At 37.0% G+C, this 16,419-nt stretch overlaps 1 protein-coding gene across 1 annotated transcript in view; it reads right to left on the bottom strand.

The window, feature by feature from the left end:
• The window catches only part of DMD (dystrophin), a 1,845,074-nt gene that overhangs the window by 1,227,097 nt on the left and 601,558 nt on the right, over positions 1–16,419 (bottom strand). Inside the window, exons 21-23 of the mRNA XM_081807964.1 lie at positions 15,011–15,226; positions 12,059–12,172; positions 10,891–11,046 (exon numbers count right to left, since the gene is read on the bottom strand). Coding sequence (XP_081664090.1) covers positions 10,891–11,046; positions 12,059–12,172; positions 15,011–15,226 — 486 coding nt within the window. The remainder of the gene's footprint in view (positions 1–10,890; positions 11,047–12,058; positions 12,173–15,010; positions 15,227–16,419) is intronic.

Raw genomic sequence — 16,419 nt, 5'->3', positions numbered from 1 at the left:
ATCCTTCCATTTACCCCACCCCCAGCCCTGTCAACCACCCCCACTACCCTGTTCTAGAGTTCAGCTTTTGTAGTTTCCACATATAAGTAGGATCATACAATATTTTTTTCTCTGACTTATATCACTTAGCATAATGCCCTCAAAGTCCATCCAAATTTATGCAAATTGCATGATTTCCTTCTTTCTCAGGTCTGAATAATGCTCCATTGTATGTACATATGCATGTATACACACACACACATATATATGTATAGGTACACATCTTCTTTATTCAGTCATCCATTGCTGTACACTTAGGTTGTTTCCATATCTTGACTATTGTGAATAATGCTGTAATGAACATGGGGGTGCAAATGTCTCCTCAAGATTTTGATTTCATTTCCTTTGGAAATATACCCATAAGTGGGATTGGTGGATCATAAGGTAGCTCTATTTTTAATTTTTTTTGAAGAACACTCATACTGTTTCCATAGTGGCTGCAGCAATTTAAATCCCCACCAACAGTGCTCAAGGACTCCCTTTTCTCCACATCCTTGCCAACATTTGTTATCTCTTGCCCTTTTTGATGATAGCCATTCTAACAGATGTGAGGTCATATCTCGCTGTGGTTTTGCTTTGCATTTCCCCGATTATTAGTGATGCTGAGCATTCTCTTTATGTAACTTTTGGCCATTTGTATGTCATGTTTGGAAAGAGTATTCATTTTTTCTATTTTTAAACCATATTGTGTTTTCCTACTGAATTGTAGAAGTTCCTTATATATTTTAGCTAAAAACCCCCTATCAGATACATGGTTTGAAAATATTTTCTCCCATTCTGTAGGCTGTCTTTTAATTTTATTGTTTCTTTTGATGTGCATCTACACTTTTTGGTTTGATGTAGTTCCACTTAACTTTTCGTTTGTTGCCTGTGCGTTGGTGTCATATCGAAAATATCATTGCCAAGACCAATGCCAAAGAACATTCTCCCTGTTTTCTTCTAAGTTTTATGGTTTTAGGTCTTTTAAGTCTTTAACAAATTTTGTGTTAATTTTTGTGGTAAGATAGGAATCTAATCACATTCTTCTGTGTGATTATCCCGTTTTCCCAATACCATTTATTAAAGAGATTTATCCTTTTCCCATTGGTTATCTTTGATTCCCTTGCCAAATATTAGTTGACTGTATACATGATGGTTTATTTCTGGGCTCTCAATTCTCTTCCATTGGTCTATGTGAATATATTTATGCCAGTACCATACTGTTTTTATTACTACAGATTTGTAATATAGTTGGAAATCAGAAGTGTGACACCTCTGTCTTTGTTCTTCTTTCTCAGGATGGTTTTGGTCATATGGGGTCTCTTGAGTTCTGCACCAATTTTAAGAATGTTTGTTCGATTTCTGAGAAAAAATGTCCTTAGAATTTTGATAGGGATTGCAATGACTCTATAAATGGCTTTGGGTTTATGAATAAATATCTTTCATTTGTGTCTTCTTCAATTTCTTTCAACAAAGTTCTGTAGTTTTCATAGTACAAATCTTTCACCACCTTGGTTAAACTTATTCCTTAACTCTTTTGTTTTTGATACTATCATAAAAGGGATTGTTTTATTTCTTTTTCAGATATTTTGTTGTCACTGTATAGAAATCTAACTGATTCCTGCATAATTCTATATATTGATTTTTATACTGCAACTTCTTTTTTCAAGTTTTTAAATTTTAGTTAACATATAATGTAATATTGGTTTCAGGAGTAGAATTTAGTGATTCATCACTTACATATAAAACTCAGTGTTCATCACAAGTGCCCTCCTTAATACCCATCACCCATCTAGCCTATCCCCTGCCCCCCCCAGCACTCTCTCTTTTTCCCCCTTCCCCTATATTCATCTGTATGTATGTATGTATTTATTTAGAGAGTGTGCATGCATGCGAGTGGGGCAGGGAGGGGCAGAGGGAGAGGGAGAGAGAGAATCTTAAGCAGGCTCTGTGCTGGGCCCGGAGCTCCATGTGGGGCTTGATCTCACAACCCTGAGATCATAACCTGAGCCGAAATCAAGAGTCAGACACTTAACAACTGAGCTACCCAGTTGCCCCATTTTGTTTTGTTTCTTAAATTCCACATGAGTGAATTTATGTGATACTTCTTTCTGACTTTTTCACTTAGCATAATATACTCTAGCTCCATCCACGTCATTGCAAATGCCAAGACTTTATTCTTTTTGATAACTGAGTAATATTCCACTGTATACATATATACCACATCTTCTCTTTTCCAACCATCAGTCAATGGACATCTGCACTCATTGCATAATTTGACTACTTCCATACTGCAACTTTACTGAATCTGTTTATTAGTTATAACATTTTTTTGGTGGACTCTTCAGGATTTTCTATATAGAAGAATACATCATCTGCAAACAGACAATCTTATTTCTTCCTTCCTAATTTGGATGTCTTTATTTCTTTTTCTTTCCTAATTGCTTTTGCTAAAATTTCCAGGACTATGTTAAATAGGAGTGGTGAGAGTGGGCACCCTTGTCTGATCTTAGAGGAAAAGCTTTTATGATCAGAGGCATTCCTTTTATATGGAATTAAGTTTTTATCATGAAAGGATGTCAAACTTTGTCAATTCTGTCAAATGTTTTTTCTGCATCTACTGAGATAGTATGTTATCTTTCATTCTATTAATGCAGTGTATACACTATATTTTCATATGTTTTCTTGCCACTAATTAAAATCCTTTAATTTCAGCTTGAACTTCTTTCAACATTTCTTCTAAGGTAGGTCTAGTGGTGATGCACTCCCTCAGCTTTTGTGTGTCTATAAAAGATTTTCTCTCTCCTTCAGTTTTGCAAGACTACTTGGCCAGATAGTATATTCTTGCTTAGCAATTTTTTTCTTCCAGCATTTAAAAAAATATATTCTCACTCTCTCCAGGCATGTAAAGTTTCTGCTGAGAAATCCAATGAAAGCTTTACGAGGTTCCCTTGTAGGCAAAAAGTATGAAAATGAGTATAGGAAACCTCATTTAAAAGAGTCATGAAGCCCTAAAGGGGGAGCTGTCACACATGTACCACTCCCTGCAGCCTACATAACCAGCAGGAAGAAGGAAGCTCTCTTCCTACCCCAGGAACAATGTGCTAAACAATGCCTGCAGCCAATGAGAAATTGCCACATCCTTACACTCTTGTCCTTCTCCGATAAACTTTTGTTCAAAACAACCTTCCCCAATTTCACCCTGAAATCTAATAAAAGCTGACCTTGCTTTTGTCTTTTCAGATGTGCCTATGGTTTGCCATAGTTTAACTGTCCCAAATTGCATCTCCTCTACTCTTCCCAAATAAGCTTATTTTGCTGATAAAATAAATGACTTTTTCAAGTCAAGTAATTCACAAATTACTTCTCTTGATAGTATTCCATAGGGCACAGGTTTTTTTCACTTTTTTTTCATTCTCCTCTGACCAATTTTAAAGGTCCTATCTTCACAGATTTTCTTCTTCCACTTGATCCACTCTATTAAAGCTCTTTATTACTTTTTCCACTCCTTTCATTGTATTCTTCAGCTCTCAGATTTGTTATTTTTTTTAAGATTTCTATTTCTTTTTTTTACAAATTTTTCATTTTGTTCATGTATTAGTTTCCTAATTTAATTGAATAGTCTTTGCTTTCCTACAGCTCATTGAGTTTCCTTAGAATAACTATTTTCAAGTCTTTAACAGATGAGTGGTAGATCTCCATGTCCTTGAGGTTGGCTACTGGAAAATTACCGTGACACTTGGTAGTAGCATGATTCCTTAATTCTCCATGTTCCTTGAGGTCTGGCAACATGGTCTTTGCATTCACAGTAAAAGTCACCTCCTCCAGTCTTTACTATCTGCCATCAGAAGAGAAATGCCTTCTGTCAACCCTGCTAGGGATTCTGAGGCTATCTGAGACCCTCTATGAATATGACTGTTCCACAATTCTGGCTCTCTCTTGTGGCAGAATTCTTAAGCTTGTATGGCTTCCCTTTATCCTGCAAAAAACCAGACGAGGTACTGACAGCCTCCCTTTTGCTTTCCCAAGAGTGGTGCTAAATGCCAGGTTTGTGGTTTCTCCAAGGCCTGCAGATTTAGGCCAACCTTCTGTACATGCTCATTAGCTTCCTACAAAAGCTTGTACTTGCCACCATTCAGAGTATGCACTGGAAGCCAGCCACATTATTGGGATGTATGTAGCTGTGTCATATAGGACACTGGTAGTGCTGTGGGAAATTGGGGAGATCACTGGGCAGAGTGACCCCAGCAGCTGGTGGGTGGACCTCCTGATGAAGTCAGTGATATTAATATGATCTGTGTATTTTTAATACAATTCCAAGACCTGGTGGCTGTTCTTTCAGCTGCTCGTTACCCCTCAGTAGTGTAGTTCACAACTTAGTACTGTGGATTGAAGAGAGGGAAATATGCTTCTTCGGCAACATCCCACATAGCTAGGGAAGCTGGGCACTCTCTCACCTGGTCTCACTTTTCCACATGGGAGAAATCATGATTCTGAGAAGGGCTCTCTTGACATGGAGCTATGCGGCCTTGGGGGAGAAGTGATGCAAGTAAAGTCAAACCCTTCCTCTTACCCTGTCCTGTGCATCCAGTCTTGGATTTTTTTGTTCCAACAGTGAATAAGTTTACCTAAGGAGTAAGTGGTGACAAGGAAGAGAAGTCCAAAGAATGAGCCCTAAAATGATTCCAAGTATAGAGGTCAAGGCAAAGGAACCACCAAAGGTATTAAGAGTGGTCACGGAAACTGAAGGCAGACTAAGAGGGAACCAATAGAAAGTGATGATATAGAAGCCAATCAAACAAAAATAAAGACTAAACAACGGATTTAATTATGTGAATTCACTGGTGATCATGACAAAAACTGTTTCAGGGTAGTGATGATGATGAAAGTTTGATTAGGGAGCATTCAAAAGAGAATGGGAAGAGTGGTATGGAAAGAGTTTCTGTAAAGGGGAATGGAAATGGAGAAGTGGGGAGGAGGAAATGTAAGGCAAAGGGGGTATTTTTTTAAATTTTATTTTATTATGTTATGTTAATCACCATACATTACATCATTAGTTTTTGATGTAGTGTTCCATGATTCATTGTTTGCGTATAACACCCAGTGCTCCATTCAGTACGTATTTTTTTTAATTTTATTTTTAAGTAATCTCTACATCCAATATGGAGCTTGAACTTAGAACCCCAAGATCAAGACTCATATGTTCCACCGACTGAGCCAGCCAAGCACTTCAAGTGGCTATCTTTTTTTAAAGGCAGGAGATATTACAACGTAATTCCCTACTGATGGAAATGATCCAGTAGAGGAAAGAAATGTATTTTGATGTAGGAGGTAGGAGGATATTCAATAGGTGGCATAATGTCTGTGTGCTGAAAAAAGAGGATGGTATCCAACATATAAGTGGAAAGGCTGGCCTTATGGGCGCCTGGGTGGCTCAGTTGGTTAAGCGGCTGCCTTCGGCTCAGGTCATGATCACAGGGTCCTGGGATTGAGTCCTGCATCGGGTTCCCTGCTCAGTGGGGGGTCTGCTTCTCCCTCTACTCCCTCCCCCCACGCCCTCCCCCCCGCTCATGGTACCTCTCTCTCTCTCTCTCATTCTCTCGGATAAATAAATTAAACCTTTTTTTTAGAAAAAGTGGAAACACTGGCCTCAGATAGGAGCACAGACAGGTCACTCATATTAACAGTGGGAAAATAGAGTCCATGAACTAATATGCAGGTCTGTGGAAGTATGTGCAAGCACCCTTCTGAATGTTTCTATTTTTTTCAGTGAAATGGGAAGCTTAATTAAAAAGGAAAAAAAAAAAGAAGAAAAAGAGATGGGAAGCTAGTTAATTGCCATAGAGTAAGGAGGGAAGAAGTGGTAGAAATCTGAAGAAATCTGTGAAATATTCCTCAGAGGAGTGGGGCTATGAATGGATATGAAAAATGTAGTAAGATTACCAGTCAGCACAATGGGCTACTTGAGGTTTGCACTCATGATTTCCAAGAGGGACTACTCAGCATGATATGTGTTTTCCTTGAGCCATATTCATCCTCCCCAGTGCAGGCACAGCATCAGCAGGAAAGTGAATCTGACCTAGGTAGGGTGCTGTCACATTGGTATGTTACAGAAAGACAGGAGAGGACAAAAGAGTTGAGGGAAAACACAAGGGGTGCTTTTAATGATGGATTACAGATAGCCAGCATATAGTACAGAATCTCCCTTGAGTAAGAAATGACAAAGAGAAGATGAAGTGCTTCTCTAATCAGAAGCTGGTAAAATTATTGGATTATGCATTCCACGAGGATGGAAGAATTTTGAGGTTGAATTACTAGGGGAATGAGCTAGAAAGGAAGGTAGTGATGGCTGCAAAGTGGGGTGCCTGAGGATAATATTATGGAGAAGTATCTGGTAATGACAACTTCTACGTTAAGAGCCTGGGAATGGGCAACCGTGGTAGAGTGGAAGACAAAATCATTGGAGGAGCTATCAAAGAACTGAGGGCTCAGGAACTGGAAGCATCATCTGAGAAGATACTGAAATCCCCAGCAATTATGACAGGAATGACAGTAAGTCAGCTGTTAAAATATTTAAGAAATAATGAAGAGGGACCCAGGAATTTGTGGATGATTGTACCCAAAAGCTGTACTGAGTGAGAAAAAGACAGATTTGTATGTTACCAGAATGACATCCTTCTAATCTCTAGATCCAGTGTTTCTTGGTAACTATTATAAATTTATGGCTACTATTAATTAAAATATATAATTATGCACTATTTAGAAATGACACATTTTATAATTTCATACATGCAAGTTTATGTCTATTTCATGTCCATTTATTTTCTTTACCAAGCATGTACATAGTGGTTACTCTCTGCTAGGTACTCATCTACACACTTTACAAAGATTAACTCATTTGGGGCACCTGGGTGGTTCCACCGGTTGAGCATCTGACTCCTGATTTTGGTGCAGGTCATGATCTCAGGGTTGTGGGATAAAGCCCTGCATCATCGGGCTCTGCACTCAGCAGGGAGTCTGCTAGAGGACTCTCTCTCTCTCTCTCTCCCTCTGCCCCTCCCCACTCTCTCTCTCTCTCACTCTCTCTTTCTCTCACTCTCTCTCAAATAATTTACCCATTTGATCATAAAATTCTTATAAAGTAGATGTTAATATCATCACATTATATAGACTGGGAAACTGAAGCATAGAGAGAATAAGCAACTTTTCCAGGATCACACAAGGAGTTTATGGTGGGGGCAAGATCTAAACTGAGGCAATATGGTTCCAGAGCTTCTGGTCTTACACACTATGCTTGCCTCTCTATCCATGAGAATCCTTCTCCAACCATAAGAGTTTTAAATTTTATTAGCCAAGCATTTCAGGGAAGTGGGTCTGGACAATCTGTTCATTGTGAGATAAGAGTTTTCTTATATAAATGATATCTTTATTTTTGCATTGTTTATATGCCCAGTTCAAGTATCCCACTTGAATTCCAGATACATTTCTGGTTGTCTACTTCTCCAAAGTAAACTTGACCAAAATGGAAGTATTTTATTCAATTTTGTTCCTTCCTGAGCCCCCAGTCTTTCTTTCATTAGTTAAAGGCACTGGTTAACACTGTAGCTTCAAACAGGAAACTGAATACACTTTGATCCCTTCTCTCAGCCTCTTGACTTGAGGCAAGCTCTTTTTACCAGCAAATACGTTATTTCTCACAGGATCCGATTAAATGAAGAAAGTGTCATGTTAGAAAAGGAATAATGGTCAAAGGTGGGTGTGAGTGTAGAATCCCTGATAAAAAATATAACAAGAACTTGCCTAATTGGCAAAAATAAGAAAAAAAATAAGACTACGTTACATATGCGTAATGTTGAGCACACTGAGTGAAGTAAGCTTGCTGGAGACAGACCGTGGAGGATAGAGTTTCAACAAACTTTGAGTCCCACAAGCATTTTGGTCCAGTTTGCCCACCATAATGTACCCCTTCCACATGTTCATTACAGTATAGTGGGAAAATACACATAAATAAAAATAAACAGTAATGAGAGACAGAGCAACAAGTATTGAAATCACCTCCATCTCTATGGAAGAACTTGGAAAAATAACGTGAGAAGTTTGGACAGTGAACCAAACATCATGTCAAAAGAGGATTATGTATTTCAAATTTCTTCATGTCTCCCGATCTCCACTAACGCCCTCCCTGTTCTTTGGCAGTATTACTTCCTACCTGGACAACTGCAAATCCCACCTGCTTCCACTTGTGCCCCTTCAGGCTATTCTTCATACAAAGGAGTGTAGAGCAAAGTTTTCAACGCTCACTTGAGATGATGCCGCTTCTCTATGTAAAAGCCTAATAGCTTCCCAGTGCACTTGATGCGCATACTAAGTCCTCACTGTGACTTACTGAGACAGTTCATGACTTCTTTCCCACCAGGCTTCTCCTGGCTCATGCTGCCCCACTTAGAGGCTTCCCCTATGCTCCTCCTGTACGCGCACTCTTCTCTCCCACCTCGGCCATTTCTCCCACTTCATTGTGTATCTAGACTCTCCCTCATCCACACGCCCAGGGGCCAGGCTCTTTGCACTTATCAGGCATCAGCTTTTAATTCCACCTCTTCAGAAAATACTTTCCTGAAGACCCAATAAAAAGCAGGTTCCCTGCTCCTTTAGTCTCATTCAGAGCATTCTGATTGCTTACTACAGAGCATTTATCAACATTAAAATTAGGCATTTGTGTGATATTCTGTTAGCTCATTTACTTTCCATCTTCTCTACTAAACTATACCCTCCATGAAGATAGATATTTATTATGTTTATTTTCTTCCAACTTACATCTGTTACAAAATGTTTAATAATACATACTGAAGAAAATATTCTAATAAGTAGTGAAGAAATAGTAAAAATGTCTCTAAATTATGCATTTGCATGCATATGATTAGTTTCCTTAATAACTATGTAACACAATAATGTAAAGATATGTATAATTATGAACTCCTCCTTCCCTACCTTCCTTCTTTTTAGTATGGTTCACTAATTTGTGAGTTATTTTAATAATGATTATCCTTTATTTTAGAAACTAAAGTCTTGTTTTTTTAATTTGGCTACAGAACTTTTAGAATTTAAAATGTCAACCATTTTATACCTACAAAATCAAATCATGGGATCTCAAAGTATATCAGGCATTTGGACAATTTTGTCTCTAATTATTTATGGTTTTTTCCAGACTCTGCCATCTAAAAACAAATGAGTTAATTTTAACCCAAGAAAGAACATCATACCCCATTCTGTATGTAGCCATTTCTGCAATGCATAGATTTACGATTTCTTTCCAGTTCCCTCTGGAGCCCTGAATTAGGCCCAAACACCCAAGCTTCGCTTCACTGCTTGGGAAGACTGTATTGTCTTGCTTGTCTTCTTGAGTGTATGATACCTTCCTAAAGAAGCGTAGGTCATTTGGCAATCAGGTCAGAGCATTACACAGTATGATAGTCCAAGGAGAACCAGAGAGACATAAAACATTCTAGAATGGATTGAAAACATGGATGGGTTTTTGTTACACAGCAGACTAATGTGTTTACAACACTTCTCTTTAAATGACAAGTCTGTGGTATATTTTACAGGAGAAAGAAGGTCTTGAACAAGGACATTTTAAGACCAGAGATACTTTAAAAATTATACTTCCCAACATGTAAAAACCTTGAGGTCTCAGTAATATTGATGACTTTATATATATGTATATATATTTTTTTGCTGCTGTTTTCCCCCTTGCCCTAATTGGTGTTATTCTTTCTATTCATCCTGTTAGAAACATTCAACAAACAAATACCTTTCATTCTGGCCTTCCAGGAAAACATAAATGGTATAATCTATTACCTAAGTAATACTTTTTTCCTGAACATTCCTTCTAGAACTGGCTTACTCCAGAGAAGAATGCAAGCTAGCTGACCCAGGGCTATCTCGTCTGTGACTTAATAGAACTGTTGAGCATTTGCCAGTGACAGTATTAGCAGGGTCACTTGCCTTGCCTTTTACTTCTCTAAATTTTTTCCTTTTTCAAATTTAACGTTTGCCTTGCGGCATGACTTCTTTTCAACTCTGAAAGGTTACTTAGAAACAATGAAAGACTGCCTCTAATACACGTAAGATGAAACCGCTCATTAACTTCAAAAAAGGTACGGGTGTATTGAAAAATAACCATGGCTTTAGGTCAAAATTTCATCTTTTGAACAAGAAGTATTAGATATACACTACTTGTGTATATAATATTTACTTTTCCATAATGTAATCTTGAAATTGAAAATCAATGTTTATAGAACATTCTGCTGTATAAAAATGAGGAACTCAGATGTGATCATAGAGCTATTTTGTGTTTTATTTCCCCCATTGAGCTTTCTTTAACTATTTCCAATCTTAATTCATTCACTGAAATAAATATAATGAAGAAGCCAAACTTGCCTAGCTTAATAATCAGAAGTGAAAATTATCATATTTGTACATACACATAGATGAGTCTTTCATTTTATCCCCGTACCAAGTCTACAAGTGTAGAGTATGTTCTGCTAATCCAATTACTACCATAAAGTTATACAATGAAGAAAACATTCAATGAAAATCATACCTAAAAACAGGACATTACTGTTCAGCATGTTCCGTCTTCGAGAAGGTCATTTTAGGATCTCAGTAAGATGAAGAGATACTATTTAAAATTGCTACTATAAAAGTGTTTTTTTTTTTTTTTTTATGGTAGACAAATGCTAGTTTGAACTCACCAGGCTTTAAAGCATCAACATACTCAGAGTTTAAACTTTCAAAAAGGGCAGTGGTCACGGGAGACATTAAGAAAATCTTAATTAAACAGAGACAAGGCACAGTGAAAGAGGTTGTACGTACCTGACGGCACACGTAATCCCACTGAGTGTTAAGTTCTCGGAGTTCTGTCTCAAGTCTGCCGGCAAACTCCGGCTCCGCTTCAGTCTTCAGCTTTTGCACACCTTCACTGACACTGTTGAGACTGGGCTGAATCGTCTGAATATCATTGACTAAAAGCTAAGGAAATAATTCCATGTAAGCTAGCTGCAAACATCACCACAACATACTAGAAATGGCACATAGATAGGAAACGTATAATCAGGACTCAGGACATTATCCATGAATTAAAATCTTTATTTCTTAAAAGATTTTAAAGAATTTAAAACCTGACACGCACCCACCTGTAGATACAGACCTATCCATGTCTCAGTCTTGCCGTAACTGTTCAGTGGTTTTCCTGGTGTGAATCAAGTAGGGAATTATCTATATTCTACTTAGATCAGACACACAAGGAAATAAATCTGATATTCCTTGTTAGAAAAGTGTGTGAAAATGATGGGCTTTATACATTACTATTTTTGAAATGATTTTGGTTTTCAAATGCAAGATATTGCAGCAATTGTTTATAGCATGATGGGTGTGAAGGTTATTTGTAAGCTGGGTTTGTTTTCTTTTTTCTTAGCTTGTATTTGCAAAGAAAATTCTTTAAAGAGCTAGATTACTTTCTTTCCACTGCATGACAACGGTATAATGAATATTATTTCAAAAATCCGTATTGTATAAAATTATGTCCAGTGCAGTATGCCTGGGCAGAGCAACCCAGTATGACTAATAATCTGCAGTAAGTTATAACAAATAGCTCAAAGGATTCTTTGCCTTTAAATGAAACTGTATTTTATAGTAAAATAATCTTATGAGTGTTGAGTAAAAGATAATTTTTTTCTGCTCCTCATTTATTTAAGCCGGTCTCTCAACACTGGCACAACTATCATTTTAGACCAGCTAATTTTTGTTGTGAGAGGCTCTTCTGTCTCTCTGTAGTGTAGAATATGTACAGAGCATTCCTGGCCTCTATCCACTACACACTAGTAGCATCCACCCCACTCCAAGTTGTCACAAAAATGTCTCTAGAGGTTGCTAAATGTCCCCCAGGGGAGCAAAATCACTCTGGTTAAGGACCACTGATAAAACCAAATCGTAACTTCCATATAAAAGTCTTCATATGATAAGGGTCATATAAAAATCTTACCCTGCACTGTTTCAGCTGTCTTTTCAGAATTTCTGAATCCCCAAGGGCAGGCCATTCCTCCTTCAGGAAAACATCAACTTCAGCCATCCATTTCTTTAGAGTTTTTATGTGATTCTGGAATCAGAGACCCATTTTAAGCTTTATTGGGGTGCTGAGTTCTCTTAACACAATTCATCACAGTGATATTTATGAACACAAGCCCAGGAACAATTCCTGTGTTTGAAGGATGTCTCTAAGTAGCTCTTCAGGAAAAGAATATTTTTACTAAGACTGCATTTTTATGGTCTACAGTATGAGCACTGGTGTATGAAGTCTGCTATCGTTAAAAATAAAAAATTACTACCAAATGTGGTTTTATGATGTTACTCTTGAGAACATTAAATCATATCCCCCTCTAGAGAAATTTTAAGTTACAAAACAACTCATGATAATACTAACAATGTGCCCTTACAGTACATAAAACAAACTATGAACAATAAACTCAATGTAATGGTGTCTTTATAGCCTCCCTAAACCTGAACTTCCACAAATTGTTTTCTACAGTTGACAGTTTAAATAGTCCCTCCAGTTGGGAACTTTTCAGAATACAAGATTTTGTCATCTTTGAAGAGAAAACTTCTGATATTAATTTCTTATTTGCCTGACCAGGCTGAAGTAATTATCAGGTGAAAAATGTCATCTTTTATCATTTATAAATAGCCAAGTACCTCCCATTATTCTTTCACATATTGCTTTTTCTTCCCCCCGACTGCTTTTTTTTGGCTACTTTTCAAATGTATGATTTTTGAGCTCCTTTATTTCCCACACAATTCAAATCTGCTGCCCAGATGTGCTATTTCCTCCCGTAATTAAATTTCTATTGAAAATATGTGCTTCTCAGAAAGCTTCCCCTTCAATATGATTAATACTAACGCTTTTTAAAAGCATTTGACTAAATCTAAGAACTTCAGGTTTCAACATTATCATCTTGCTGATATCTCTTGAGTCTGGTTTCACGTTTCTTCCATCTCGCCACTGTCCTAGTTCAGATCTTATTATAAGCTCCTTGATGACCACATTAGCTCTTTTTGGTGTCTGCCTCAATCTTTCCCTATTCTAATCCATTCTCCACCTGGGTGTCAGTATTTTTCTTAACTCCTCCTTCTTATCACAGCGATGCTTTGAAAATACAAATATTATCCTATCTTTCCCCCTTTAAAATAGCAGTAACAGTTCCAAATTCTTCTTTTTTAATCCCATGACCATTAGGTTGTAATTCATATTCCAAAGCATGGCATCCAGGACCATTCATTATCTACTCCTAGATCCTTTTCCTAATCATATGTATTACTTAATCTCCAAACATATTTTTCTCTCTCCAAGACTGAACCCCTTCTGGCTAAGTGAACATATGACTGCATTGTGTCAGGTACCTTCTCTTCCTCTTTATCAGCTGACTAAATTCTACTTGTTCAAGGTGCAGCCCAGATAACCCATGTTCCAAGAACATTTCATAGCCCCTTTGCCCAGTTTATGTTGGATTTCTTCTCTGTCTCTTGTGGTAATGTTTACCATACTGTTTAATTTACTTCCTGTGTTGGCTGAATAATGACCTCCCCAAGATGGTCACACCCTCATCCCTGGAACCTGTGAATATGTTCCCTTACGTGGCAAAAAAGACTTTGCAGATGAGATGAAGTATTTTGAAACAGAGAGGTTATTCTGGGTTATCTAGCCAGGCACAGTGTAATTGCAAGGGTCCTTATTAAGAGGGGGTCAGGAGCGTGAGCGCTAGGGAGAGAGGCTCTAAGACGCTGCACTGCTGGCGCCGAAGACAGAGGATGCGGCTGTCAGGGGAGAAATGTCATTTCCAGAAGCTAACGAGGACAAGGCAACAGATTTTTTGCTCAAGACTCCAGAAAAGACACAGGCGTGCCTACACCTTGATTTTAGCCCACTGTGGCTGATTTTGGACTTCTGACCTCCAGAACTGTAAGATAATAAATTTGTGCCGTTTTAAGCTACTAAATTTGCAGTAATTCGTTACAGCAGTGATGGGGAGCTAACACACCTTTTTGCTTCACTAGAATGTGGGCTCCTTGTTGGCAAGGACCATGTATTTATACCCTCTTTTACCACTGGTACTGGCAAAAATGTGTTTGTGTGTATGTGTGTGCGCACATATACTTACATGTAGAGACATGTTCATATGTATGTTGTGCTTTACAGGTTTTAGGACTCATTCTTTTGGTTTGTAAGAGGTGAAAACAAACAACTAGTAGCTGGACTGGGACTTAAAACCAGAAGTATCTTGTTCCGATGCTTTCCATCATGCCATGATACTGTCAAAGATTCATCCCAGCATTAATATTCTTCACAATAATTTGCCCCATAAGAGAGGTATTACCTATCTCAGTAAATATTTTAGACTTTAGACTAGAATGTTAATTGTTGGTTTACCGTTTTCAGCTTGGGTCATTAGGAGCATGGTGACACTATTCAAACAAATTAAGTCAGTAGGAGCTGGTCTGTGGAAGGTAATGAGGTCAAATTTATATATACAATTTTAAGTAAAATATGCGGATAAAATGATATGACTTTATCACATGATAGATAACTTTTTATCTATTCATAAGCTAAGGGATACCTATATTTTAAAGGACAAGCGGACTGAAGGAGAGACTGGTTTTGAAAATTATTAAGCCAAAAATATACTTAAGTCCTATCAGTATTGGTGGCAAAAAAAAGAGAATTCTTAGGAAAATCTAGAAAGGGGAACTCTTAATTACTGTTTTCTTAAAAGAAATAAGCAAAATACACTCATTTGAGAAAAATGTGTGTCTTTTGATCTTATCACTGACTTTGAAGAACAATGGAGGTTAAATATCTATTTGCCTTTAAATTTTATAACACATCATTAGGGGAGAAACAAGCAAGGAAAAAAATGAGTCCAAAAGTCCAATCTTAAATTACCTGAATTTTTCGAAGTTTAGCCATTTGCTCCTCTAGCTTCTGGCAAAGTTCAACCAACTGGGAATACAGCTTCTTCCAGCGACCCTCAATCTCTTCAAATTCTGATTGATACTTCCGGCTAATATCAGACAGTGGTGCTTTCTTTGACATCTCTTTCACAGTGGTGCTGAGATAGTTTAGGCCACTTTGTTGTTCTTGCAGAGAGCTTTGTAAAGCCTCCAAATTAAAAAAGGAGAGTACATGTATACTAATTGATGAATAATAACAAGTTTCATTGCAGTTTCACTTATGAGTTTCACTTAAACGTATTTACAGTGAAAGCTATGTGATTCAGACATCTAAAAATATAGATGTGCCATCAGTTACAGAATAACCAGTAGTAATTCATATTCTACTGTTTACCCTATGAGTCATTTGCATAGTAATATTTTATTTAAAAATCTATGCCTGTTTTTATGAACAATGTCAAATATAACCCAACTCTGTATGAACCAGAGTTCTAGCACACCTAATTTTATTGTATCATATCGGGATATTAGTAACTGTATTTATGATATAGTTAGGGAGCTTAATTTAATTACATGGAGTCTTTATAAGACAACTTCTAACGTTCTCTAGGTAAAAACATAACTAAATCATATAGATACATGGGATAACAAAACTGAGTAAGTTAACACACGGATGGCCTACAAATGCCAATTAACTAAAGTTTCATATTTTATACAAGACATTTTTTTAGTGTTATAGTGAAAATTAGGGTAATTTGGGGGAGAATTTCTAAAGTCGGTTTTACAAGTGTCCTGTGTAACCTATGCAATCACTTATAACAGAATATCCATTTTAGGGTTTCTCCACTCGCTATTTATTACTTTCTGGTTATAAAGTAAGAAAGGTTCAAGATAAAACATTGAAAAATTACCATTTATATATTATTTTATGTAAACTTCGTGTTTCTATAACTCAACATTGAATATGTGAACATATTATATACACACATACACAATAATTCCTTCTTTTACAATGTAATCTATAATATTCCCCAAATATGCCAAATACATATCTTTTAGAATTGTATAATATCTTATGTCTATTTTGTGGTATTTTAAATTTTTTGCTTTAATTTTACGTCATTAAACTTGATTTATTACTTAGACAATACCTAGCATGCATGTAACTACATTTTGAGTTAGGCCTTTTTAGTGAGCCTTTTCCCACGTCATTAAGTTTATTTTTCAAAAACATAAATTTTAATGGCTTCTCTAGCTCATTTAACCATTTCCCATTATTAGCTCTACAAATTAACTTCTAGTTTTCCACCCCTGTAAATTATGTTTATAATCTACCCATCTATCTATCTGCATCTATTTTTCTATTTTTTTGTGTATTCTGATTACCGCCTAAGATACAGA

This window comes from Leptonychotes weddellii, chromosome X (genome assembly GCF_054177405.1).
Source record: "Leptonychotes weddellii isolate Sample4059 chromosome X, ASM5417740v2, whole genome shotgun sequence".
NCBI classification, from domain to species: Eukaryota; Metazoa; Chordata; class Mammalia; order Carnivora; family Phocidae; genus Leptonychotes; species Leptonychotes weddellii.
This window is presented reverse-complemented; position numbering and strand designations above follow the sequence as displayed.